The sequence below is a fragment of the Saccostrea echinata genome, unplaced genomic scaffold (genome assembly GCF_033153115.1).
Source record: "Saccostrea echinata isolate AGI-Se365-2 ecotype Australia unplaced genomic scaffold, CSIRO_AGI_Sech_v1 ptg000034l, whole genome shotgun sequence".
NCBI classification, from domain to species: domain Eukaryota; kingdom Metazoa; phylum Mollusca; class Bivalvia; order Ostreida; family Ostreidae; genus Saccostrea; species Saccostrea echinata.
In genome coordinates, this window is record NW_026889783.1 from 5,679,179 (window position 1) to 5,704,397 (window position 25,219).

Consider the following 25,219-nt stretch of genomic DNA (forward strand, 5'->3'; position numbering starts at 1 on the left):
GATGCTAAGTTTGGTTCTCTATGTCATCCGTTTTGGAGCTGGGGTGGTGGGGTAGATTCCTTAACTTTATATAAGAGTGAATAGGCAAAGAGAGATAACTGCTGAGAATGCTCCTATTGTAAACTATGAAAGGCTGCAATGAGTCTCTTGGGATTAATTAACTTTCCTCTTGAAGAAAATCCAAAGCATTTATCTTTATCTGCCACATTGAGATTAATTAACGCCTCTGTCTGCAAATGAAGTTTGTTTTGAAGTTAAGGTCAATTCTGAATGATGTTTACATTCTCTGAAATGTGGATTTAAATAATGTTCATACTTTATTTTGGTAAAATACTCAATGAGTTCTGATTTTATTGAATTCTAAAAACAAGATATAGGTGAAGATATCATTTTTATTATTATTTTCTTTTCTTTTTTTTCTTTTTTTCTGCCTTATGTAAATTCAAGAATACTATTTATTTTAACAGATATTCAGATAATAACCTCATTCTATTATTGCTGAAAAAGTTCTTATTGTAAACTCAGAAGAAAAGGTTGAGAGAGCAGTATAATTAATCCTGTGGGTTTGATTATCTTGCTGGTTTGCAGAAAATTTTAGAGGGTTATCTTTCTGTCACTTTAAGATTAATTTACACCTTTGTCTGCAACTGATATTTGTTTTGAAGTTAAGGTCAAGTCTGGGTGATATTTGCATTCACTGAAGGCTGGCATTTTTTAAAACACATGCTTTATTCTTGTTTAAATATACATTTAATTGAGTTATTATAGATATGATGTTTTTTACTGCCTTATGTAAATACAAGGAAACTATTTACAGGTTGTTGCATATTTAGCAGTTGCTGTTGCTTATTCTTTATATATATTTTAAAATTTTTTGTAATCAAGTAAAATTCTCATCCCGTAATCTGCACCTTTATATTTCTACCCCTTTTCTAAAAGTTGTACAAGAAATTGTATCGGTACTGGACAAATTTCTGCATCTTCACTACTCTCCTCACATACCCTTGGCCTAGTTTGACCAATCAGTGAGGGCTTTCATATTTAAGATACATATTCCTTGTGACAAAACCTTTCTTTGGGTTGGAGTTTGACCCACTTGCAAAATTTTTCCAAACTTTAACATTGGCCATAACTCTTGAATGGTTGGAGCTAGGACTTTCATATTTTAGATGTGTATTCTTTAAGACAAGGCCATTTCTTGGATTCCACAATTTTGGCCTTTTGACCTTGAAGTTTGACCTTCTTATGAAAAACTTCAGCTTTGTCCATAACTTTTGAATGGTTGGCTTTTCACATGTTTTCCTTGTGACAAGAACTTTCTTTGAGTACCAACAATTTTAATCTTTTAACCCTGACCTTGGAGTTTGACCTACTTTTGAGAATCTCTAACCTTGTCCATAACTTTTGAATGCTTGGTGCTAGGGCTTTCGTATTTCAAAAGTATATTTAAGGAATCACTGTCTAGTTTGTTGGGTATGCCAGGGCACCAGTGATAATTGGAAACAGGAGATAATTTGCATAACGGGCCAATGGTTGCTGCAAGGGCTTTCATATTTCACCTTGTTACAATATTTTTCTTTGGGTACCAACATTTTTTATCTCTTGACCTTGTCCTTGGAGTTTGACTTGCATTTGAAAAACTTTTAACTTTTGCCATGAATTGCCAGTGGGGGCATCAGTGTTTCACAAACACATCTTGTTCTTACTTTTTGTCTTTTAATTCAGTATATTAAAAAGAAGAGAATTATTGCATGAATATTTTATCTTTTCAGTAATCATACCATGATTTTTAATCCCTATACCTATTGAATGGTTTTGATAATTGGAAGTCTTTTGTCATTTACAGAAAGAGAAATAACAACACCTGCCCCAACACAGCCTGGTGAAATCCACAACCTAACAGGTAACTGTAGTTAACAATAGATAGAACTCTGGTGAAATCCACAACCTTACAGGTAACTGTAGTTAACAATAGGTAGAACTTTGGTGAAATCCACAACCTTACAGGTAACTGTAGTAAACAATAGGTAGAACTCTGGTGAAATCCACAACCTTCCAGGTAAATGTAGTTAACAATAGGTAGAACTCTGATGAAATTCAAAACCTTACAGGTAACTGTAGATAACAATAGGTAGAACTCTACTGTTAATGAGGTGTCAAAGTAAGTTTTTGAATGGCTTGACAGCAGATACAGAACTGTAGATTTTGATATACATGTACCTCTTATGACTGTGGACAGAATGGTGATATAAAAGAAGTTCAATTCTTTTCTCTACTTTCAGCAATTATAATAATATTTGGCTATTAATGAATATTTTAACTTTGACATAAGTGCCAATCTTTTTTTTTTTGAAGTGCATATCCCCAGTGTTCCTACTTTCAGTTTGTTGTATGGATAAGATGGTGAGCAGTAAATGTATGCCTCTGTGTTCCCTGGATGCTATAGCCAGTGGTTCCTTGGACTTCTCCATGGCACTGAATTGCATTGATGAAATAGCAAAGATCATTTCTTGTGCCTCAGGTTATTTGCAATTGCAAAGATTTTGCAAGATTTTGTTTTTTTTGGAATAAAATATTTTTACTAGATACACAATGCAAAGAAACACTCAATATTTCATTAGATTTTTCATTCCTTGCTGTACAAAACACACAGAAAATTTGAGACATTTATCTTTGTTGGAGATAAATTTGCAGTCGTGATGTTTACAGATGGTAGAGACCACACCCCTTGTTGTAGAACGTCCCAAGTTCCTGACATGTGTGACAATCTTTGTCGATTTTCTGCACACGATGAGCTATCTACAGAGCTGATTGGTTGCGTTCAGTATACCGCAACAATAGCTAACTGTTACAGAGAGGGTCTGGGTAAGGACTAACAATTTTAGAATTGATATAGATAATGTGAATCTGTATTGTGATCCAGATTTTTTTTGTTCAAGGCTTTCAGTATTTTGACAAATGTGTTTTTTTCCTGCTCAAGTTGTGATTCCTTTTAAAGAGACTACACTAACACAAAGTTCTTGTTTTGTCAGCTGTGTTACCCAGACAGCCTCGAAATTTCACAGTTGTTAAATATACGGCACACTCTGTATATCTGACATGGAGACAACCAGAGGCCACTAGTACTCGGGTAGAAAATTACACCGTCATCTATTATACAGAAAGTGAAAGGAATAAAAAGTGGAAAACCGTAAGTAAATGTAATCTTCTGTACACAACTCAGGACCAATATTTGTATGCCTCTAGTATGCCTCATGGCTAGTTATACTGTACAGCAATAATATTTTATCCCTTATTGCTATTTATACAGTACAACAAAATATCTTTATAAAGAATGTTTATTAGGGCCCCGCAAGGATTTGTGGGTGCCCTATAATAATCACTCTGTCTGTCATTCTTCCATCCACAAATTTTCTGTTTTTTTTCTAATAACTTTTTTTGTAATGGACCAATTAAGTTCAAATTTGGTATGTTGGTTGAATAGGCAGTAAAACATATTTTGATGCTAAGTTTGGTTCTCTATGTCATCCAGTTTGGAGCTGGGGGGTGGGATAGATTCCTTAACTTTACATTAGAATGAATGCCAGGGCAAAGAGAGATAACTGCTGAGAATGTTCCTATTGTAAACTATGAAAGCTGCAACTAGTCCCATGGGATTAATTAACTTTCCTCTTGAAGAAAATCCAAAGCATTATCTGTTTCTGTCAAATTGAGATTAATTAACGCCTCTGTCTGCAAATGAAGTTTGTTTTGAAGTTAAGGTCAATTCTGAATGATGTTTAAATTCTCTGAAATGTGGATATAAATAATGTTCATACTTTAAATACACAGTGAGTTATGATTTTATTGAATTCTAAAAACAAGATATACATAAAGATATGTTTTTTTTATTTTTTTGTTTTTATTTATTTTATTTATTTATTTATTCATATATATAAATATATATATATATATATACATACATATATATATATATATATATATATATATATATATATATATATATATATATATATAGATAGATAGATAGATAGATAGATAGATAGATAGATAGATATATTTTTTTTTTGCTGCCGTACGTAAATTCAAGAATACTATTAATTTTAACAAGTAGTCCGATAATAAACTCATTCTATCATTACTCAAAAAGTTCTAATTGTAAACTTGGAAGAAAAGGATGAGAGAGCAGTACAATTAATCCCCTGGGATTAATTATCTTGTCTGGGGCAGAAAATTTTCCAGGCTTATCTTTGTCACTTGTAGATAAATTAACCTTTGTCTGCAACTGATGTTTGTTTTGAAGTTAAGGTCAAGCCTGGGCAATATTTGCATTCACTGAAGGCTGGAATTTTATAAAATACATGCTTTATTCTTGTTTAAATATACATTTAATTGAGTTATTATAGATATGATGCTTTTTACTGCCTTAAATACAGGGATACTCTTTACAGGTTCTTTGATATTTAGGAATTATCTTGAAATTTTATGAATACAGTTGTTATTGCATATTCTTCTTCATATAGTTTTTTTGATTTTTGTAATCAATTGAAATTTTCACTCTTTAAGCTGCACCCTTATATTTCTACCCCTCGGCAGGGCCCTTGCTGACTGGTCAGTTTTCTAGTTATGAATTCATACTAATAACAAAGACATACCTTATAAGCAGAAATTTTAGCAAGGATTCAATTTTGGCATTATTAGCGAGGGTGTTGAGGTTGCTAAAATTAAATATCACTAACAATTTATTCCACATTAGAAGTTACCCTTAACTTGCTATGCACCATAAAATAGCTAAAATTACTTCTCGCTAAAGTTAAATCCTGATTTTTAAGGACAAATCGCTAAAGGAGATGAGTGAAGAAGGCATGCAGAATGCCTATAGCTTCAGATATGTAAAAATAATGTTCAATTTGTGAATTTAGTATTTAGAGTAAAGTTCTCATTATTGAAATTTATGAAATTATGATAAACAAAACTTTTCTGAGGAAATTTTCTCAGCAAAAATTATTCTGTTATTAAAAAATTATGTGGTATTTTTGGGGTTCAAATCCAAACAATAAAAATCCTGGGTATCATTTTCCTTTGAGACTAACGTGCTAACCACTACACTACACAGCTCCTGACGAATGATTGCATTTAAATCATGTTTGTGATATTGCCCTTGACTAAATGGACTGCAAGTATTTCTTGGAAGATGCGAATGTTGTGTCATAAAAGTGTATTTTTAAGGTAGAGTGGGTCTTTGCTCCATGTTTTTGTTCACCAAAAAATGTATATTTTTATGCAAACTTTAGGATAAACTTTTTAAAAAATATGGAGCAAAGACCCACTCATATCAAAAAATTGTGTTGTAGTATGAGACAATGATCCTTTTTGCCCTCTTTAGTGTGATGTGCTTCTTAGTTCATAGGCAAATAATTTCTATCTTTATATATCTTTCATATTTTTGTCATTCAATGATGATTTTTTATGAAAAGCAGTTTGCACTATGTTTTGACTTAAGTACAATCACAGTGGAGATTCTTGCTCATCCATGAGCTAGTTCCTGAGAACGTGAACTGTTTTTTTAATTTTCAGGGAAAAAGGAAAAATATTTGGAAAATTAATGTAAATATTACATAACAAATACGTAAAACACATTTTACTCCAATGTTACATAGGGGACTTTCATTGGTAGCACAGAACATTTGTTTTGACCTGTTCATGTTTTTAAGTATATGTTTCTTTGTTTTAACAGATGTCCACTAAGAATTTGGAGATGATAGTGAATAACTTACAGCCCAGTACTGTGTATTACTTTGAAGTTGTGTCGGTCAATGAGAACGGAACAAGTGCCCCAGCCCCTGAGCTGAGAGTGATCACTAGGCCTTATGGTTTGTACAACTTGCATACAGTTCCTTGTAAAATCTTAAGGTTATAACGGACTCTGATATAACCAATTTACAGATATAGCAAATTGATTTTATGTCACATAATGTTTCAAAATAACGAACATTTTAAATAACAATTTTTTTTAAGATTCTAAAATTTGATATATTTAACTGATATATTAAACAGAAAACTTTAGTTCACTAAGTTAAGTTTTGCATTTATTATTTCCCTGAACATATTCTGTAGTCATAGGAGGGAAAACATGTATATTGTGAACTATACAGGTATATAGTTTAACAAATTGACAGCTGTCAGAAAGAACGAGGGCACATTTGATTGGCATTCACCAGAATCTGGGTGCACTTGAAAAGAGAAAATTTCAAAGAACTGTCACATGAAATTTCAGCATTCTTTTGATGTATTGTGTTCCTGTGAAAAAGGAAGGGAAATAGTTTCCTGATATTGTGTTTTAATTTGCTAAAAATGACATGAAATATGACTAGATGTGTCATTTGGTACAAAATGTTACTTTTTAAACTTTTTTTGTTAAATTTGCTATGTCTGGATCATCTTTCTATGATTTTCAAACATTATTTGTGTGCATTTAATTCAAAGAAACAAGAAAACTTTGTAAAAAAAAAAACTTAAAAAAAGGAGAAGACCCAGATAATTAAAAAAATTAACTTTTCCCAAAAATTCCCATTGTGGTGTTTTAAAATCATTTTGAAACCCATATTATTCGTGTAGTATGTGGTTCCAGTCCAAAGCACACAGGAATCCAGATGTTTTTGGTTCCATCCTTGCATGGAGCATCAATTATTTTTTTATGCAAACAATCAAGATGTTCGTCAGTTTAATTTTATGTACTGTCAGTTCAGTAGCACTGAGAGCAAAAATAACTCTTCCAACCTACTGAAACTTGGATATGTACATGTAATTGCAGTTAACTATTTCCTATTATCTTATAGGTGTTTATTATTTATGTGAAGTGTTACTATGTTATCGCACCTATTAAGATCAGTGGACTTAAATATTACAAATTATTTCATTGTAAATGTAACATTTTCTTATGTGCATAACTTTGTAAAGTCTGTCCAGCTGTGGTCAGCTGACCAAATCATGGACGTTTAAATTATGAGTGTTTTGTGCACATGATCCCTGCGGATTACATGCCAAATATGCGTATCTTTTTTGTTGCCTTTATCTGAGTCTGTTATGGTTCTCTGATATTGTGTGTCTACATTTACAGATAATGTCACTATACCTGATAGATGTCTACATTTACAGATATTAATGTCACTATACCTGATAGATGTCTACATTACAGATAATGTCACTATACCTGATAGATGTCTACATTTACAGATAATGTCACTATACCTGATAGATGTCTACATTTACAGACAATGTCACTATACCTGATAGATGTCTACATTTACAGATAATGTCACTATACCTGATAGATGTAACTTCACAGTGAAGAATAATACAGATGTTCAGTCAGATTTACTTCTCACGAGGAATGTAGCAGGCAGTGTGGAGGATTGTAAAATGTTCTGTTCCGTTCCCCAGTGTCGGGGATTCACCTACTCCAGACAGGACCGCACCTGTATGCTGTACATGGACAAACCCCCAATCAAGACCTACCCCAGACCTGGATTTGATTTATATAACCACACATGTCCTCTTTGTAAGTATCTTTATTGGTACCAATATTTTTAACTCACCTCAACGAAGTTGGGGGAGCTTATGTAATACCCTCGGCGTCTGTGTCGGCGTTGGCGTCGGCGTTCCAGGTTAAGGTTTTTGGAGGAGTTTTCTTTTCAAGTACTTCTGTTGATATATTAGTCAGAGATGCATGGAGGATGCTTCTAGTGTGTTTCATTGTACCAGTCAAGGTTTCAGATGCTGCAATTTCAGCTAAAGAATGACCAGGTTAATGTTTTTGGAGCAGGTTAAAGTTTTTGGAGCAGGTCTCATTTCCAAGTAACTATAAGCCCTATATTGACCAAACTTGCATGGATGATACATCTAAGGATTCACACTACTGAACTTGCTTCGGATGCTGGATCTGACCTACATTTTCCGGATGAGTGACTAGGTTAAGGTTTTGGGAGTAGATCTCATTTCCAAGTAACTATAAGCCCTATATTGACCAAACTTGCATGGATGATACATTTAAGGATTCACACTACTGGACTTGCTTTGGATGCTGAATCTGACCTATATTTTCCGGATGAGTGACCAGGTTAAAGTTTTTGGAGCAGATGTCATTTCCAAGTATCTATAAACCCTATATTGACCAAACTTGCATGGATGATACATCTAAGGATGTACACTACTGGACTTGCTTCGGATGCTGGATCTGACCTATATTTTCTGGATGAGTAACTAGGTTAAAGTTTTTGGAGCAGATCTCATTTTCTAGTAACTATAAGCCCTATATTGACTAAACTTGCATGGATGATACATCTAAGGATGCACACTACTGGACTTGCTTCGGATTCTGGATCTGACCTACATTTTCCGGATGAGTGACCAGGTTAAAGTTTTTGGAGCAGATGTCATTTCCAAGTAACTATAAACCCTATATTGACCAAACTTGCATGGATGATACATCTAAGGATTCACACTACTGGACTTACTTCAGATGCTGGATCTGACCTACATTTTCCGGATGAGTAACCAGATTAAAGTTTTTGGAGCAGATCTCATTTCCAAGTAACTATAAGGCCTATCTGAACCAAACTTGCATGGATGATGCATCAAGGGATGAACAATCTCAAAACTTGCTTCGGATGCTGGATTTGACTTACATTTTATGGATGAGTGACTAGTTTTAAGTTTTCAGATAAGTCTATTCCCAAGTAACTGCCAGCCCTATCAGACCAAAATTGCATAAATGTTGCATCTAGGGATGCACACTCCTAGATTATTAGTTTAGTGTGGGACTATGCCTTACTTAAAGACAACATTTGTTGAGGTGAGCTCTGTAATCTCTGATTACCTATGTTTTTTACCTCATGACCTTGACTTTGGAATTTGACTCACTTTTGAACTACTTTTGTGAAACTTTAACCTTGGTCATAACTTTTGAACATTTGTTGGTATGGCTTTCATATTTCATTTATGTATTCCTTATGATAAAACCTTTCTTTTTTGACTTCATGACCTTGACTTTAGAGTTTGACTTGCTTTTGAAAAACTTTAACCACGAGTTACCATATAGGGGCATCAGTGTTTCACAAACACATTATAATGAAAATTGTCAAAGCTTAAATGTTCTCCCCTGAAGAGGCATTGGATCTTTTGAATGCCTGTTGTAAAACCATTCAATAAGTATTTAGGTACAGGTATCTTATGAGTGATTATCCATACAGAATGGCCTGTCATAACCTAAAACCATAAAAATTGTTAAAATCAATTGTAAATGCTACAGCACCCAACCAGTACAAAGTGATATGACTTTCGCAGATCACTATATTTGATTTTATTTTCAGCTCCTGACAACACACGTCCTGGAAATTGGAGTCTGCAATATCAGAACAGAACAGGTAAGTCAAAGAGACAATACCAGGTAATTCAGCAAGTTAGTATCAAAACAAGTAACTAAGCAAGTCAGTGTTGTAACAGATCAGATAACTCAGCAAGTCAGTGTTGTAACAGAACAGGTAAGTCAAAGAGACAATATCAGATAATTCTGCAAGTTAGTATCAAAACAAGTAACTCGGCAAGTCAGTGTTGTAACAGACCAGGTAAGTCAAAGAGACAATATCAGGTAGTTCAGCAAGTTAGTATCAAAACAAGTAACTCGGCAAGTCAGTGTTGTAATAAATGAGGTACCTCAGCAAGTCAGTGTTGTAACAGAACTGGTAACCCAGAAAGTCATTGTTGTAATGGATCAGGTAACCCAGAAAGTCATTGTTGTAATAGATCAGGTGACCCAGCAAGTCAGTGTTGTAATAGATCAGGTAACCCAGCAAGTCAGTGTTGTAATAGATCAGGTAACCCAGCAAGTCAGTGTTGTAACAGATCAGGTAACCCAGCAAGTCAGTGTTGTAATAGATCAGGTGACCCAACAAGTCAGTGTTGTAATAGATCAGGTGACCCAACAAGTCAGTGTTGTAATAGATCAGGTGACCCAGCAAGTCAGTGTTGTAATAGATTAGGTTACCCAGCAAGTCAGTGTTGTAATAGATCAGGTAACCCAGCAAGTCAGTGTTGTAATAGATCAGGTAACTCAGCCAGACGATGTTGAATAAGAATAAGTAAGTCTATAAATCAGTATCAAAAACAGTACAAGTGACACAGAAATCAGTGCCAAAGCAGAACATATTACTTAGTTAATTAGAATGTAAAACAGAACAGAAAGTCAGGAAGATATTTTTTTTTATGAAATGAAGAAATCAGTGGTCTGAAATCTAAATGGCTTATTTTAATAGTAAATAATAGGATTTGAGATACATGTATAACACAGTATGAATGTTTTCACTGCCATTTTTTCCATACAGATTGCTGTCATAACATCAACATCTCCTCTGACTGTTTGGAAGCTTGTCTGAATGGAGACTTCCAGAGTGTGTATAAATGTGAGACTGACTATAACAAGATACTCACCTGTGCCTCAGGTAAAAATTTGACTTGTAAGCCTTTTTATAAGTTGTAATTTGTGAACAGTTCAATATAAATTACTTCTTAAATGGTGCCATATGATTCAACATTGAAATGTTTATTTTGATTTTTGGTGTTGACTGTTTTGGTATCATTCAATACTCAATAGTTTATTTTTACTGAGTCAGGCCAAAGGAAGCAACTTCAGTTGAGGGGGATGGGGGCACAACCATACATTTTTCAGTTGAGGGGGGGGGGGGCACTATCAACTACCAAAAAATTCCTTAGCAAGCAAACAACATTATTACTGAGGGGATGAGCACAAGCATATAATAGCTATGTTTTCTGTACTATTCTATATATCGGCAAAATTATTGGGGGTGGGGTGGGGTGGGGGGGGGGGGGTGGAGGACCCCTCGACCCCTGCCCTCCCAGTTCCTACGGGCCATGTGAGTGGTTGAAATGGATGTTACTAGTATACATGCGTATACATGTACTTGTTTCAGATGGGCATGGCCACATATCTGTTCATGAAGCTTGATTCTGTAGACTTTGTATGTATGTGATACATGTACTTGTTTCAGATGGGCGTGACCACACACCGTGCTGTCAGAAGGTGGGTGTGCCGGATCAATGTCTATCATTCTGTAGAGGACAGCTGGTACCAATGACAGGCATCAACTCTCTTTGTCTCACCTACAGTCCTCTATATATGCGCTGCTTCCTCAATGGAACTCGTAAGTGACAGCTACTGTTCTGATGAAGTCAGCATTGGTATTGCTGAAGTGAAGTGAAATCCTTAGTGTCATCTTTTTAAAAAAAAAAAAAAAATCTTTAAATTGCAAAACATTGGAATTGATAATGACTGAGTATGTACTTCTAGCTCTAGTAAATAATAACAAAAATGTCAGGACTTAAGAATGTAAAGATTCTACTATTTCAAAGGTAAGCTGGGTTAAGATGGAAAAAATGCATCAATTTATTTGAAATTTACCGTTGACTTGCACACACACAAGTCAGTTACTGTGGAATGTTAGTGAAACAATAGCCTTCGTCATGACAATTAATTGTATCAACTGGTTTTCCATCAATGATTTGGAATTAATCATGTCTTAAATAACTGTTGGTTTAAAGTGTATTCATGAAATTCAAAAAGATTTTGCAAAAGAATTTAGGCTACCTCGATCTGTTGAGTGTTACATTGAAATAAAAGTTGTCTTTTATCATAGGATATCTGCCTACTCCTCCAATGTCAGTCGCTGTGAAGACGGTGAATGGCACCACGGTGGTGGTATACTGGGGACCACCAGCTGATAATTGTGACACCTCTATTCAGTGTCATTATGTAGTGTCCATCAACATGACAGCAAATAACAGGACACAGGTATCAAAGTATTCATCAGTTATTCATAAATTGTAGTTGCAAATTTAGGCCAAATTACGGACAAATAATGATATGCAAAATTCAAGCATTCTTCTCCAAAAGGATAACTATCTAGAATTACTAGAATTGCATCAAAAATGTAATATTTCACATGAACTTTTTTTAAAAATCATTTTAGTATAAGACAAGGGAAACTAACATTATACTGGCAGGACTAACCCCTGAGATGACTTACATGGTGTCCTTACTGGCCATCAATCAGTATGGGAGCAGTATCCCCAGTCCTGTAGTTAGATTTATCACACCTGTAACAGGTAAGTCCAGCCTTGTACTGTGTCCTTACTGGCCATCAATCAATATGGGAGCAGTATCCCCAGTCCTGTAGTTAGATTTGTCACACCTGTAACAGGTAAGTCCAGTCTTGTACTGTGTCCTTACTGGTCCTCAATCAGTATGGGAGCAGTATCCCCAGTCCTGTAGTTAGCTTTATCACACCTGTAACAGGTAAGTCCAGTCTTGTACTGTGTCCTTACTGGCCATCAATCAGTATGGGAGCAGTATCCCCAGTCCTGTAGTTAGATTTATCACACCTGTAACAGGTAAGTCCAGTCTTGTACTGTGTCCTTACTGGCCATCAATCAATATGGGAGCAGTATCCCCAGTCCTGTAGTTAGATTTGTCACACCTGTAACAGGTAAGTCCAGTCTTGTACTGTGTCCTTACTGGTCCTCAATCAGTATGGGAGCAGTATCCCCAGTCCTGTAGTTAGATTTGTCACACCTGTAACAGGTAAGTCCAGTCTTGTACTCTGTCCTAAAACTCCTTACTGGCCATCAATCAGTATGGGAGCAGTATCCCCAGTCCTGTAGTTAGATTTGTCACACCTGTAACAGGTAGTTCCAGTCTTGTACTATGTCCTTACTGGCCATCAATCAGTATGGGAGCAGTATCCCCAGTCCTGTAGTTAGATTTGTCACACCTGTAACAGGTAAGTCCAGTCTTGTACTGTGTTCTTACTGGTCATCAATCTATGTGGGAGCAGTATCCCCAGTCCTGTATTTAGATTTGTCACACCTGCCTCAGGTAACCTTATGTTGGGTTTCTGCCTGAAAAACCTAAAATACATGTATTTGAATTTAGGTACATGGGGGCCAACGTATTGTTTCAAAATTTATTAAGATTCATCTGATGATTGTTGAATAATCAAGGGCCCATTAATAAAGCTTGTTGATTTATTTTCAGCTTCTGATGTTGACATATCAGTGACACAGAAACCGTTTTCCCCACCTCCACAGAATGGGGAAGTGGAACTCTTCTGCAATGTATATGCAGCTGGCAGAGCTTTTAATTTTGTTTATTGGATACGCAACAATAAGATAATACGTAAGGGAAGACAACTGATAATGAGGCAGTTGAGTGAGAGAGATGAGGGGAATTATACGTGCAGTGCCAAGGATGACAGAGGAACTGTCACCAACGTCACTCACTACCTCAGAATCATTTGTAAGGACTGCTTCATTCAAATGTGTTTCAATGAAAACTAATTTCATTTACATGTATCTACCACTGAGGCCATTATAAAATAATTCTTAGATTCTTATCCAAATTTTTTGAAAAATTATGGAGTTGTGACAGATTTTTTGATTGTGTTTTAATGTTATATTGTACAAATATTTGTTGACCTCATCAGTTGTAAACAGATTTATTTATTTTGCCCAAAATAAAAGTCAATGTAGAGATCCATTTAAATATGCATATCTCTTAATACATAACCTCACCAATCTTTACAACCATTGGTCCTTGTTTAATATATATAACGGCAAACAATGTTAATTCCACTTCACTCATCTACACTTCTTTTAAGATTGGCATTTCGTTTAAAATATTTCCATGCTTTTCTTGTCTAACAGCATAATGTTAAATCAGATAATTAACAAGGTAAAATTTTAATTAGGTCTTCAAAACTTGTATACCCCTTGGTAATATTATAAAGCCATTTATTAGATTGACTAGATCATGAAAACTAATCAAAACAAGTTGATTGTATTTGTGAAACTCAAGATCGAGACTAGCAGTAAATAAAATTGTTAATATGTTAGCTAGTATAATTATATTTTAAAACAAAACATTTCTTTTCTTATTTACTCAGTAAAATGTGTATATATCCAAGTAACTGAGTAAAAGTTTTTACTAGCCAATGCATTGTGTCAATTCTTAACTTGCTGACTGGATACTTGTTGACAAGACTGTTAAGAAGAATCTAGGCCCGGGGGGGGGGGGGGGGGGGGGGGGCATAAAAATTGGGACAGGTGAGAATGAAAATCTAGGAGTTCTTTTATAACGGCCTTAAGGAGACATACTGCCAAAAGGAATTGCAATTAAACAATCAAGTGTAGAAATTGAAAAATAATGATTGAACCTAAAATTATTTTCTGTTAAATCTATATTTAAATAATGTAAAGTATGATATACTTTGTACTAGCAAATATAACTTGTACATTTTAAATTTCCTCAGATAAGCCTAAGGCTATAAACCTGGTTGATGTCAGGTATCTACCCAATCAGAACCAGGTGGCTAAACTCCAGTGTGACTTCATGGGATATCCAACAAAAATACGATGGTTTAAGGGGGAGGATAAAAAACCAGTTGAAGAATTTAAAGACTTTTTCCACTCTGAGTCAATGTTGATATCATTTCCAACATTTCAGCGATCAGTTTTGTCTATATATTACGTAGTGGACAAAGCATTTGATCGTTACACATGTGTGGGTTCTAATGAATTTGGAAATGGGTCAGGAGTAGTGCAGCTAAAAAGTAAGTAAAATATGTCCTTTTAAGGCCCCCAAAAATTAAGTAACAGTTTCTCAGGCCAAAAATTTCAATTCAATGCAGCAGGCAGGTTCTTTTTTTTTTTTTTTTTTTTATTTATTTTTAGCAGGCGTTATACCTTTTTATGCCCCACCATGAATATGGCTGGGGCATATAGTGTTTGTCATGTCCTTCTTCCGTCCTTCCGTCTGTCTTTCTGTCATGCTTTGCGTTTAGCTATGTTCAAAGCTCAGTTTCAAAGAAACTATCCAAGATATTTTTATCAAACTTCACATGCTGATAGATATTGATAAGGGCTATGCAACTGCATCAATATTTTTTGACCTTGACCTTTCTTTTGACCTTGACCTCACTTTTCTTAAATTAGTGTTTAGCTCTGTTTTAAAGATACCCTTCAAGATAGTGTAATCAAACTTCATATGTTGATACATTCTGATGTAAGCTATTCAACTGCATCAACATTTTTGACCTTGACCTTTCCTTTGACCTTGACCTCACTTTTCTTAAATTAGTGTAAAACTTCATAAGCTGACACACACTGGTGTAAGCTATTCAACTGCATCAATATTTTCAGACCTTGGCCTTTCCTTTGACCTTGACCTCACTTTTCTCAATTTATGTTCAACTCGGTTTTTAAGAAACCATTCATAATATTTCCTATCAAACTTCATATGCTAATACATACTGATGTAACCTGCATCAACATTTTTTGACCTTGACCTTTCCTTTGACCTTAACTTCATTTATTTTGAATTAGTGTTTAGCTCAGTTTTTAATAAACCCTTCAAAATATTTTTATCAAACTTAATATGCTGATACATATTTGTGAGAACTATTCAACTGCATCAAAAACGGTTGACCTTGAACTTTCCTGTGACCTCGACCTCACTTTTCTTAAATTTGCATTTTGCTTAATTTTAAAGAAACCATTCAAGATATATTTATGTAAGCTTATGCACTAATACACAATTTGGTAAAAATTTATCATCTATATGCAACTTTTTAGATTTCAATTGCAATTTTAAAGAAACTATTCAAGATATTCCCATCAAATTTCATACACTAATACAAATTTTCATTTTGCATTACTTATATACCCTCGGTGGGGCATTCATGTCCTATGGACCTATTTCTAGTTTTTCATCTTAGTCTTTCAAAAAATGATGATATCAACTGATACTTACTTGGTTGGTTTTCTTACATTAATTATAATATATATTCAACTTTAATTAATTAATGTTATTCCAAACTTATTTAAAAGTTAATTCATAAAATACTGTATTAACAAGAAATAAATTGTTTATCTAATAAAAACGTCTATCTATTAGCATTTATGAAAAGGGGAATAGCTCATTTTTTTTTCAACTTGGAAAAATAGAAAAAAGTCATTCCCCTTTGCAATATGTCAATAAATTTGATCAAAGCGGCAGTTTTTGACCTGATGCGGCAGTGCCTGAGAAACTATTGAATACAGTTTTTTGGCCTAAAGGTTTCTTGGAATTCTTTTTTAAGATACAGACTTAAAATGTCATGCATTTCTCTGATTGAAATCTGACACTTTAGACAGTAAATGGATTTAGTGGAATAATGTGTTTTGTTTGTATGAATTAATCCAGTGAATTCAATTACAGATGACCTTCCAAGCCCCACTATAACCACACCCCCTCCCCCACCGACAACGAGGAATGTCTCGGGTATGTACAGAATATACACTAATAAAGTACAAAATATACATAATAAAGTACAGAATATACACCAATAGAGTATAAAATATACACTAATAAAGTACAGAATATACACCAATAGAGTATAAAATATACACTAATAAAGTACAGAATATACACAAATGAAGTACAAAATATACACCAATAAAGTACTAGATATACTAATAAAGTACAGAATATACACTTATAAAGTACAAAACATACACTAATAAAGTACAGAATATACACTCATAAAGTACAGAATATACACTTATAAAGTACAAAATATACACCAATAAAGTACAAAATATACACTCATAAAGTACAGAATCCACACAAATAAAGTACAAAATATACACTCATAAAGTACAGAATATACACTAATAAAGTACAGAATGTACACAAATAAAGTACAGAATATACACTCATAAAGTACAGAATATACACTCATAAAGTACAGAATATACACCAATAGAGTATAAAATATACACTCATAAAGTTCAGAATCCACACAAATAAAGTACAAAATATACACTCATAAAGTACAAAATATACACATAAAGTACAGAATCCACACAAATAAAGTACAAAATATACACTCATAAAGTACAGAATATACACCAATAGAGTATAAAATATACACTAATAAAGTACAGAATCCACACAAATAAAGTACAAAATATACACCAATAAAGTACTAAATATACTAATAAAGTACAGATTATACACTTATAAAGTAAAAAATATCGACTAATAAAGTATAGAATATACACTAATAAAGTACAAAATAGTATAAAATATAGACTAATAAAGTACAAAATATAAACCTTTTTAGTACAAAATTTACACTAATAAAGCACAGAATATACACTAATAAAGTACAAAATATACACTTAAAAAGGACAAAATATATCCTAAAAAAGTACAGAATACACACTTATATGGAGTGTATCAAATTACTATGTATCTGGAATAAACACCACCTTTTCTCCTCTAGTAAAAAAATTTTGTCATTGACAATAATATCTCAAGGGTCTTGTTCAGGGAGGAAATCTAAATGCTTTAGAACTGTTTCTTTATTGTGTTGTAGCATGCTGTGCCAAGTATGAATTGCCTCCAGTCTGTCAGGAGTTGTGTACATTAGAGGTGGATCTTGATGAAGTGGCAGCTCAATCATCAAAGTATGGCCAATGTTTGGCTTATCTTCAGTTCTTCACAAGTTGTGCCTCAGGTAAGGCATCAGTTCAGCATCATAAAAGCTTTGCTTGCAAGCAGATATAACTGCAATATTTTCAAGCTGTTCAGAGACCAAATAGACATGAATTCAGCTGTCTGCAGTGAACCTCCAAAGATGGTTTGATCTTGAATCAAGTGTAATCAAAAGTCCATGCATTCATAAAAAAATCACATCACTTGTCTTAAAGAACTGTGACTCAACTCGAATTTTAGAGCTTATATAGATAAATGAATTTTTTCTTTGTTAATTATTTAAGATAATTATATTTTATAGATAAACATTGTTTGCTTTACATCAAGTCATTAAATTAATTACAGATGGTAAAGATCACTCTAAATGCTGTCAGAAGAAGGGTGTACATCCATTCTGTGTCAAGTTCTGTACAGGCTTTGTCCCTGATGATACAGGATCAATCTACCTGATGAACTGTGTGTCTGATGCCAAGATCATGCTGCAGTGTGTACAGGAAAACGTAGGTCAGTGGAATGGAGATGTTTGTTAGAGGCAAAGAAATATAGGATAGGGGCCACAAAATGTAAGTCAGAGGCAAAGGAAATATAGTCAGTGACAAGGAAATGTAGGTCACTTGTAAGGAAATTTAGGTTAGAAGCAAAGAAATGTAGGTCAGAGGCAGAAAATATACAAGGAAACATGGTACATTTATGTGGATTTAGCGAAAAACAGTTTAAAGAAATAAGCAGAATTTTCTTATACTTTTGCTTATAAACCTAGTGAAAAAATGTGTGACCTTTAGGGAAATTTATTACTTTACATGGAAAATTAGTGGGGGTCAGAGGCCTTAAAATATAATAACATTTTGTAGACTAAGTAAAATATAAAAGCAGAAAAATGCAGTACAGCTAGATTTCTAGACTGGTTGAAAGTTTTGTGGTCCATATTTTTAGCTATTTTGAGCCCAATGCTCAAAGAGTGCTCAAAGAGCTAATGCCATGGCAATTTGTTCTGTGTTCATCAACTTTTAGGTATATGGGCCATATCTTAGGAACCCCCCTTGACAATTTTTTTTTATTTGTCACAGAGTACTCTTGGCCCAAGGGCTCACATTGAATGTGACCCTTAAACAAAGGGATATAATTAAGGAAATAAAAACAGAAGTAGTGATTGCTAAAACAATCTTCTTCTCAAGAACCACTGGGTAGATTATCGCAATACTTAGGCATAAGGATGAGGATATCCTGTAGATTAAAGATTCTTCAAGGCATCCCCCTGGGTCTAAGGGCATGTTCTATACATGTAGGTCACTTTAAAGTTGATCAAAAATGTTTTATTGGAACTGAGGTATATTTTGTCCACTACAAGGATTAGGATCATCAAATCTTGTCAGTGTATGCATCTTAGGACCTCATGTTATGTTGACTCAAAAGTAGGTCATGGTGACCTACTTTCTGAATTTTTAAAATTGATTCTGATGCATATATTGCATTTTATATATGATTTTAGGTTAAAAAAATAAGTAGACAAATTGCATATTTTATGATCCTGTAAGACTGGAAATATCGGCACCAAGTTTGTAATACATGAATTGGAAGAATTGTCCAAAGGAAAAAGGAAAGTGTACTGCAAAAATCGTGGTCCATTTATTTACTGATGAACAACTGAACATTTATTTCAATTAAAAGGCAAATCTCTTTTCACTTCTAATAAAACTAGTAAAATAATTTTACTTTGTAGTATTTAGAATGTTAATGTCATTTGTGTAGAGCTCATTCCTAGTCCTCCTAAAGTCCGAGCCATGCAGGACAAAGATGTCATTGATGTGAGCTGGGATAAGCCTGTCGACAATGCACATAGAGTTGAACATTACGAGCTGTTCTGGCTGGGGAGTGATACCCCCTCTTCTCCACAACAAGTCTCCCTGGTAAGCTATCACAAACTTGTCTGGTAAGGTAATGATACCCCCTCTTCTTCATAAGTCTCCTAGGTAAGCTTTTATAGGCTGTTCTGGCTAAGTAGTGATACCCTCTTCTCTACAAGTCTCCCTGGTAAGCTTTTATAAGCTGTTCTGGCTAGGTAGTGATACCCTCTTTTCTCAAAGTTTAGATGTAATAGGCTAGCTGTTCTGGCTAAGTAGTGATACCCCCTCCTCTCTACAACAAGTCTCCCTGGTTAGCTTTTAAAAGCTGTTCTGGCTAGGTAGTGATACCCCCTCTTCTATACAACAAATCTCCCTGGTAAGCTTTTATAAGCTGTTCTGTCTAGGTAGTGATACCCTCTTTTCTCAAAGTTGAGATATAATAGGCTAGCTGTTCTAGCTAAGTAGTGATACCCCCTCTTCTATACAACAAATCTCCCTGGTAAGCTTTTATAAGCTGTTCTGTCTAGGTAGTGATACCCCCTCCTCTCTACAACAAATCTCCCTGGTAAGCTTTTATAAGTTGTTCTGTCTAGGTAGTGATACCCTCTTTTCTCAAAGTTAAGATATAATAGGCTAGCTGTTCTAGCTAGGTAGTGGTAACCTTCTCTTATCTACATCATGTCTCCTTAAGCTTTCATAGGCTGTTCTGGTAAGGGAGTGATACCCCCTCTTTTCCACAACAGGTCTCTTTGTAAGCTATTATGAACTGGTTTTAGGTAGTAATACACCCTCCTCTAGTCACTATAGTAAACTATTAAAGACTGTTCCTATTATGTAAAGTTTCCCAATCTTTCCTTTATTATAGGCTGCTTTAAGTAGTGTTATACCACCTCTCTTCAACAACACTCCCTTGTATGCTATTATAGGATGTTCTTATAAAGAGAAAAAAATTCATTTTTATGTTCTTCTTTGTCCTTAAAATCTTTAAATTGCCATTCAGTGAAGAAATGTGAATTCAAATACATTGTAACTGAAAAAAAAGCAAAGTCTGAATTTTGATATCCCTAATAAGATTTGAAAATTGTTGTATAACCTCTCATTGTATGTCAGAACAATTCAAAGAGCTGGTGGTAACAAAAATTAAAAAGAAAATGAATTCTGTGGTCTTGATACAATACTTTTGCATTACATATAATGGAATACAGCTGTATGCTTAAAAACTTGAAATGCCAATGTACATGTGTTAAAAGACTAAAATTAATAAGATATAATGTTACATGTGCAGCTACATATCATTTTCAGTCCAGGAATATAACGGACCACAAAATAAAAAAGATAAAGGAGGGTGTGACGTATAGTATCTGGGTCATTGCTGTTAATGAGAGAGGCTCTAGTCAGCCAAGTAACAAACAGAATATCACCGTCAAAAGTGAGTAGTTCTAGTCAACCGAGTAACGAACAGAATATCACCGTCAAAAGTGAGTAGTTCAAGTCAGCCAAGTAACAAACAGAATATCACCGTCAAAAGTGAGTAGTTCTAGTCAGCCAAGTAACAAACAGAATATCACTGTCAAAAGTGAGTAGTTCTAGTTAGCCAAGTAACAAACAGAATATCGCTGTCAAACGTGAGTAGCTCTAGTCAGCCAAGTAACAAACAGAATATCACTGTCAAAAGTGAATAGTTCTAGTTAGCCAAGTAACAAACAGAATATCACTGTCAAAAGTGAATAGTTCTAGTCAGCCAAGTAACAAACAAAATATCACTGTCAAAAGTGAGTAGTTCTAGTCAGCCAAGTAACAAACAGAATATCACTGTCAAAAGTGAATAGTGTTATTATTAAGTCTACCCTGATAAGTGAGCCTTTGCTTTATATAAATTTGTAGAACTTTACACACTGAGTAGAGGTATAAAAGTTTGTTTATTAACACAAGTGTGCTGAAGAATTTTGTTGATTAAACAATATTTAAAGACATTTTAATGCAGTTTAAAATAAACATTGAATGCATTATGTTGTAGATCTGCGTCCATCCAAGCCGACCAGTTTGCATGTATCTGAAGTGAATGGTGAAAGTGTGGTTTTGAAGTGGGATCCACCAGAAAATCATGCTGTAGTGGACAGTTACACCATTAAGTACAGGAAGGCACAGTCTAGTGATGCCTTCACAGAGGTACAATCTATATATAGATCTAAAGGCCCAGTCTAGTGATGCCTCCACAGAGGTACAATCTATATATAGATCTAAACAACAGACTAAAAAAAAAATCCCAATAAGATGGTGTTTGCATATTGGAAATTGCTTCTCAATACAGGAGGTCAATTATAAAATCCTAAAAGTAACATAAATTTCTAAAATAAATAAAAAAAAAAATCATCTGTTCAATTATTTTTACATTAGAAAGCTGGCATTCTCTGTATGTTGTTACTGCATTGTAGATTACAGCTGCTGGTTCTGTAAACACGTACGTGGTAACAAAACTTGAACCCAACACGCTGTATGAGTTTCAGCTAATTGCTGTGGGTCCTAATGGTAAAAGTGAGACTGCAGCCCTCCCCTCACTCAGTTCAGGTAAGAGTTGCCTTCCTTGAGCTTTTGGTATGAAGACAGAATATTTCCCAAATTTGCAGTATGTTTAAATCTTGAATCATTTGTCATAATGTTTTTTTTTTTATGAATTTTTAGGCCCAAGTACAAGTCCCAAGAGAGTCAAAGGTAAGATTTGACATATTTTAATATCATTTGCTACTTTAATTAGAATGCAAAATCATTTAGTGGTTGTAACAAAAACAAACCTATGAAATACACTAAGACCTCTATTAGTTGTAATACGTAATCAATTGAACCAATTGATTCATTATGAGTGTCTGGTTCTAATAATTGTTCAGACATGTCTGGTTGTTTGGATGCCATTGGTTTGCAATATTAAAAGAGTAATGTGCTGTTGTTGATTACAGATCGGGGTAATTCTTCTGTGCCGCTTGGGATTGGTCTGACTGCCTTGATTATTCTAATGGCTGGGGGGCTTGTGGCAGTGTTTCTGTACTGCAGGTCAGAAGTTACTAAGCATCAGTCAAAGTATTAAAATTTTCTAATGATTTCACACTTCCTGAGAAAGTAGATGGAGTAGTAGAGAATTGTAATGAAGACAGAGTTTTACTTTCCATTGCTTGTATTAATTGTATGGTACACAAAACATTACATTTTTGATTATACATGTATATCTTTAAAAAAACTATATTTGCATATTAACACAGGAGAAAGAAGAAAATGAATTTTGGAGAAACTGTCTCATTTGAAAATCCACAATATGGCAGCAGAATTCAGGTAAGTAACTGTATAGAGGGATCAAAGAGATGCAAGGAATCTCACGAATGCATAGGATATTTACTCTGTTTTAATACAATTCTGGAGATATGTGAATTTTATTGCACAGGAGACCCTAACGGAGCACTGGGTCAATATAAACCAAACTTGATACTGAACAAAAGTGTACCTGGTTAAGGACAGATGATACAAACAAAAAATGTTTGCCTGGATTGATACCGTAAATCTGGAAATTTTTACTGTAGATAAATTTTTAGCAAATTTGCGAGTGCATTGCATTCGCAAAAATATTTTTCTTAAAAATAAATAAACAACAAAAAATGTAAACAAAAATTTTTCTGACAACCGGTGTCTTTTTTTTTTAACCCGGTGAATATCTGTTCATACTACAGGCTAATTATCCGTGATAATCCATGCATTAACTACATTCAATATCGTCCGATTGTTTGACTGGCAGTATGTCTCTTTTAAATTATTTCTCTAACAAAGAAAGGCCAGTTATTTTATCATGTTTATCTAACAACGAATTCTTAGCATGACAGATAGTTAACGAAGAAATTTCTCTCGTGTATAATGAAACCCCGACGAAAGGAATGTGATTGTATGTACATGCATAATTCATTGTATGCACATCTGTAACTTATAAAATGTACATTATGAAAATTTTAAGAGCTTTTTATTTTTAGCGCCAATGACAATTCGCAAAATTTTAAAACGTAAAAATTAATCAACACCTTTTTGACCCAGATTCGCAAAAATAAATCGACGTAAAAATTTCCAGTTTTACGGTATATATTTTTGGACATAGTTTGGTTGTTCATGTAACTGATGTAATGAAAAAAGGTGAAGATAACGAACAGTGATCGATCTCAAATTGCTATTAAGAAATCATAAACTTTCTTTGATGATCCTTTCCAAGAGAGATAATTATAAATAATTGAAAAAATAAGCAAGACTCACAGGTCAACTATAGACAAAACTTGGAACAAAAGCATCGTTATATACAGTGGACCCTCAGATATCTGGACGCTAGATTTCTGGATGCTTCATCTTCTGGACGATTTTTCATGGGAACAGAATTTTTAACGTTATTTTGTCTCGTTTATCTGGAACTCTGCATCCCCTATCCGGACGTCTTTTTTTCACCACAAAATACGTTTTTAGCTCACCTCAAACTCAAAGAAGTTGGGGGGAGCTTATGTGATACCCTTGACGTCGATGTGGGTGTCTACGTCCCAGGTTAAAGATTTTGGTGCGGTTTTCTTTTTAAATACTTCTGTGCCCTACATTAATCAGAGATGCATGGAAAATGCTTAAAGTGTGTTTCATTGTACCAGTCAAGGTTTCAGATGCTGCAATTTCAGTGAGGTTAATGATTTTAGAGAAGGTTAAATTTTTTGGAGCAGGTTCATTTCTTAGGTAACTATAAGCCCTATGTTGACCAAACTTGCATGGATGATGCATCTAAGGATGCACACTACCAGGCTTGCTTCAGATGCTGGATTCAACCTACATTTTCCAAAATAGGGATCAGGTTAAAGTTTTTTTTTAAACTGGTTCATTCATAAGTAACTATTTGCTGAACCTTGACCAAACTTGCATGGATGTTACATCTAAGGATGCACACTACTTGACTTGATTTGTATGCTGGATTTGACCTACATATTCCAGCTGAGTGACCAGGTTAAAATTTTTTTGCACAGGTCCATTATCAAGAAACTATAAGGCTTATTTGAACCAAACTTGCATGGATGATGCATCAAGGGATGAACACTCTTAAACTTGCTTCAGATGCTAGATTTGAATGATTTTCTGGATGAGTGATTAGTTTGAAGTTTTTGGATAAGTTCATTTCCAAGTGACTGCAAGCCTTATCGGATAAAAATTGCATAAATGTTGCATCCTTGGATGTACACTACTAGATTATTAGTTTAATGTGGGACTTTGCCTTATGTAAAGACAATATTCATTAATGTGAGCTCTGTAATCTCTGATTACCTATGTTTACATTATTTTTTGGTTCATTTATCTGGACGGTAATTTTTTAATTGTTCTGTCATTTCTGCTCGAATTTCTTGAGCTGGATGTTTATTGTTGTAAAAACGCTGGCCTGGCTGTTTGACATATTAATTAAAGAAAATAATTTTATATGTCAGTAATTTTTCCGTAGTCAGCAAATGCATTTCATTTACTGTTAGAATACAGTCGTAACATTGGTTTTATGTATTGCTACTCATAGAAATGACATCAGAGTTTTTTATGCACAATATTTTATACACAAAACGGATTCTGTGATTTGATAACATTTATAAAATCACATTCAAAGTGACACTAATGGGATCTCATTTGGATGAGCGTTCGTATTAAAATAAGACTCTACCGACGGTTTGTTTCTCTACCAGCTCTACAGACAGTTGGCAAGGGGAAGTTCATTCATTAGAAA

At 34.3% G+C, this 25,219-nt stretch overlaps 1 protein-coding gene across 1 annotated transcript in view; it reads left to right on the top strand.

Annotated features, from left to right (window-relative positions):
• LOC133199665 (Ig-like and fibronectin type-III domain-containing protein 1) overlaps positions 1-25,219 on the top strand; it is a 66,043-nt gene that overhangs the window by 37,957 nt on the left and 2,867 nt on the right. Inside the window, exons 17-39 of the mRNA XM_061335538.1 lie at positions 1,847-1,903; positions 2,384-2,521; positions 2,710-2,865; positions 3,033-3,190; positions 5,738-5,873; positions 7,313-7,561; positions 9,372-9,425; positions 10,383-10,499; positions 11,067-11,219; positions 11,712-11,866; positions 12,045-12,180; positions 13,109-13,369; positions 14,382-14,681; positions 16,328-16,390; positions 17,490-17,630; positions 17,954-18,112; positions 19,358-19,515; positions 20,755-20,881; positions 21,470-21,621; positions 21,888-22,020; positions 22,135-22,164; positions 22,407-22,500; positions 22,707-22,776. Coding sequence (XP_061191522.1) covers positions 1,847-1,903; positions 2,384-2,521; positions 2,710-2,865; positions 3,033-3,190; positions 5,738-5,873; positions 7,313-7,561; positions 9,372-9,425; positions 10,383-10,499; positions 11,067-11,219; positions 11,712-11,866; positions 12,045-12,180; positions 13,109-13,369; positions 14,382-14,681; positions 16,328-16,390; positions 17,490-17,630; positions 17,954-18,112; positions 19,358-19,515; positions 20,755-20,881; positions 21,470-21,621; positions 21,888-22,020; positions 22,135-22,164; positions 22,407-22,500; positions 22,707-22,776 — 3,197 coding nt within the window. The remainder of the gene's footprint in view (positions 1-1,846; positions 1,904-2,383; positions 2,522-2,709; positions 2,866-3,032; positions 3,191-5,737; positions 5,874-7,312; positions 7,562-9,371; positions 9,426-10,382; positions 10,500-11,066; positions 11,220-11,711; positions 11,867-12,044; positions 12,181-13,108; positions 13,370-14,381; positions 14,682-16,327; positions 16,391-17,489; positions 17,631-17,953; positions 18,113-19,357; positions 19,516-20,754; positions 20,882-21,469; positions 21,622-21,887; positions 22,021-22,134; positions 22,165-22,406; positions 22,501-22,706; positions 22,777-25,219) is intronic.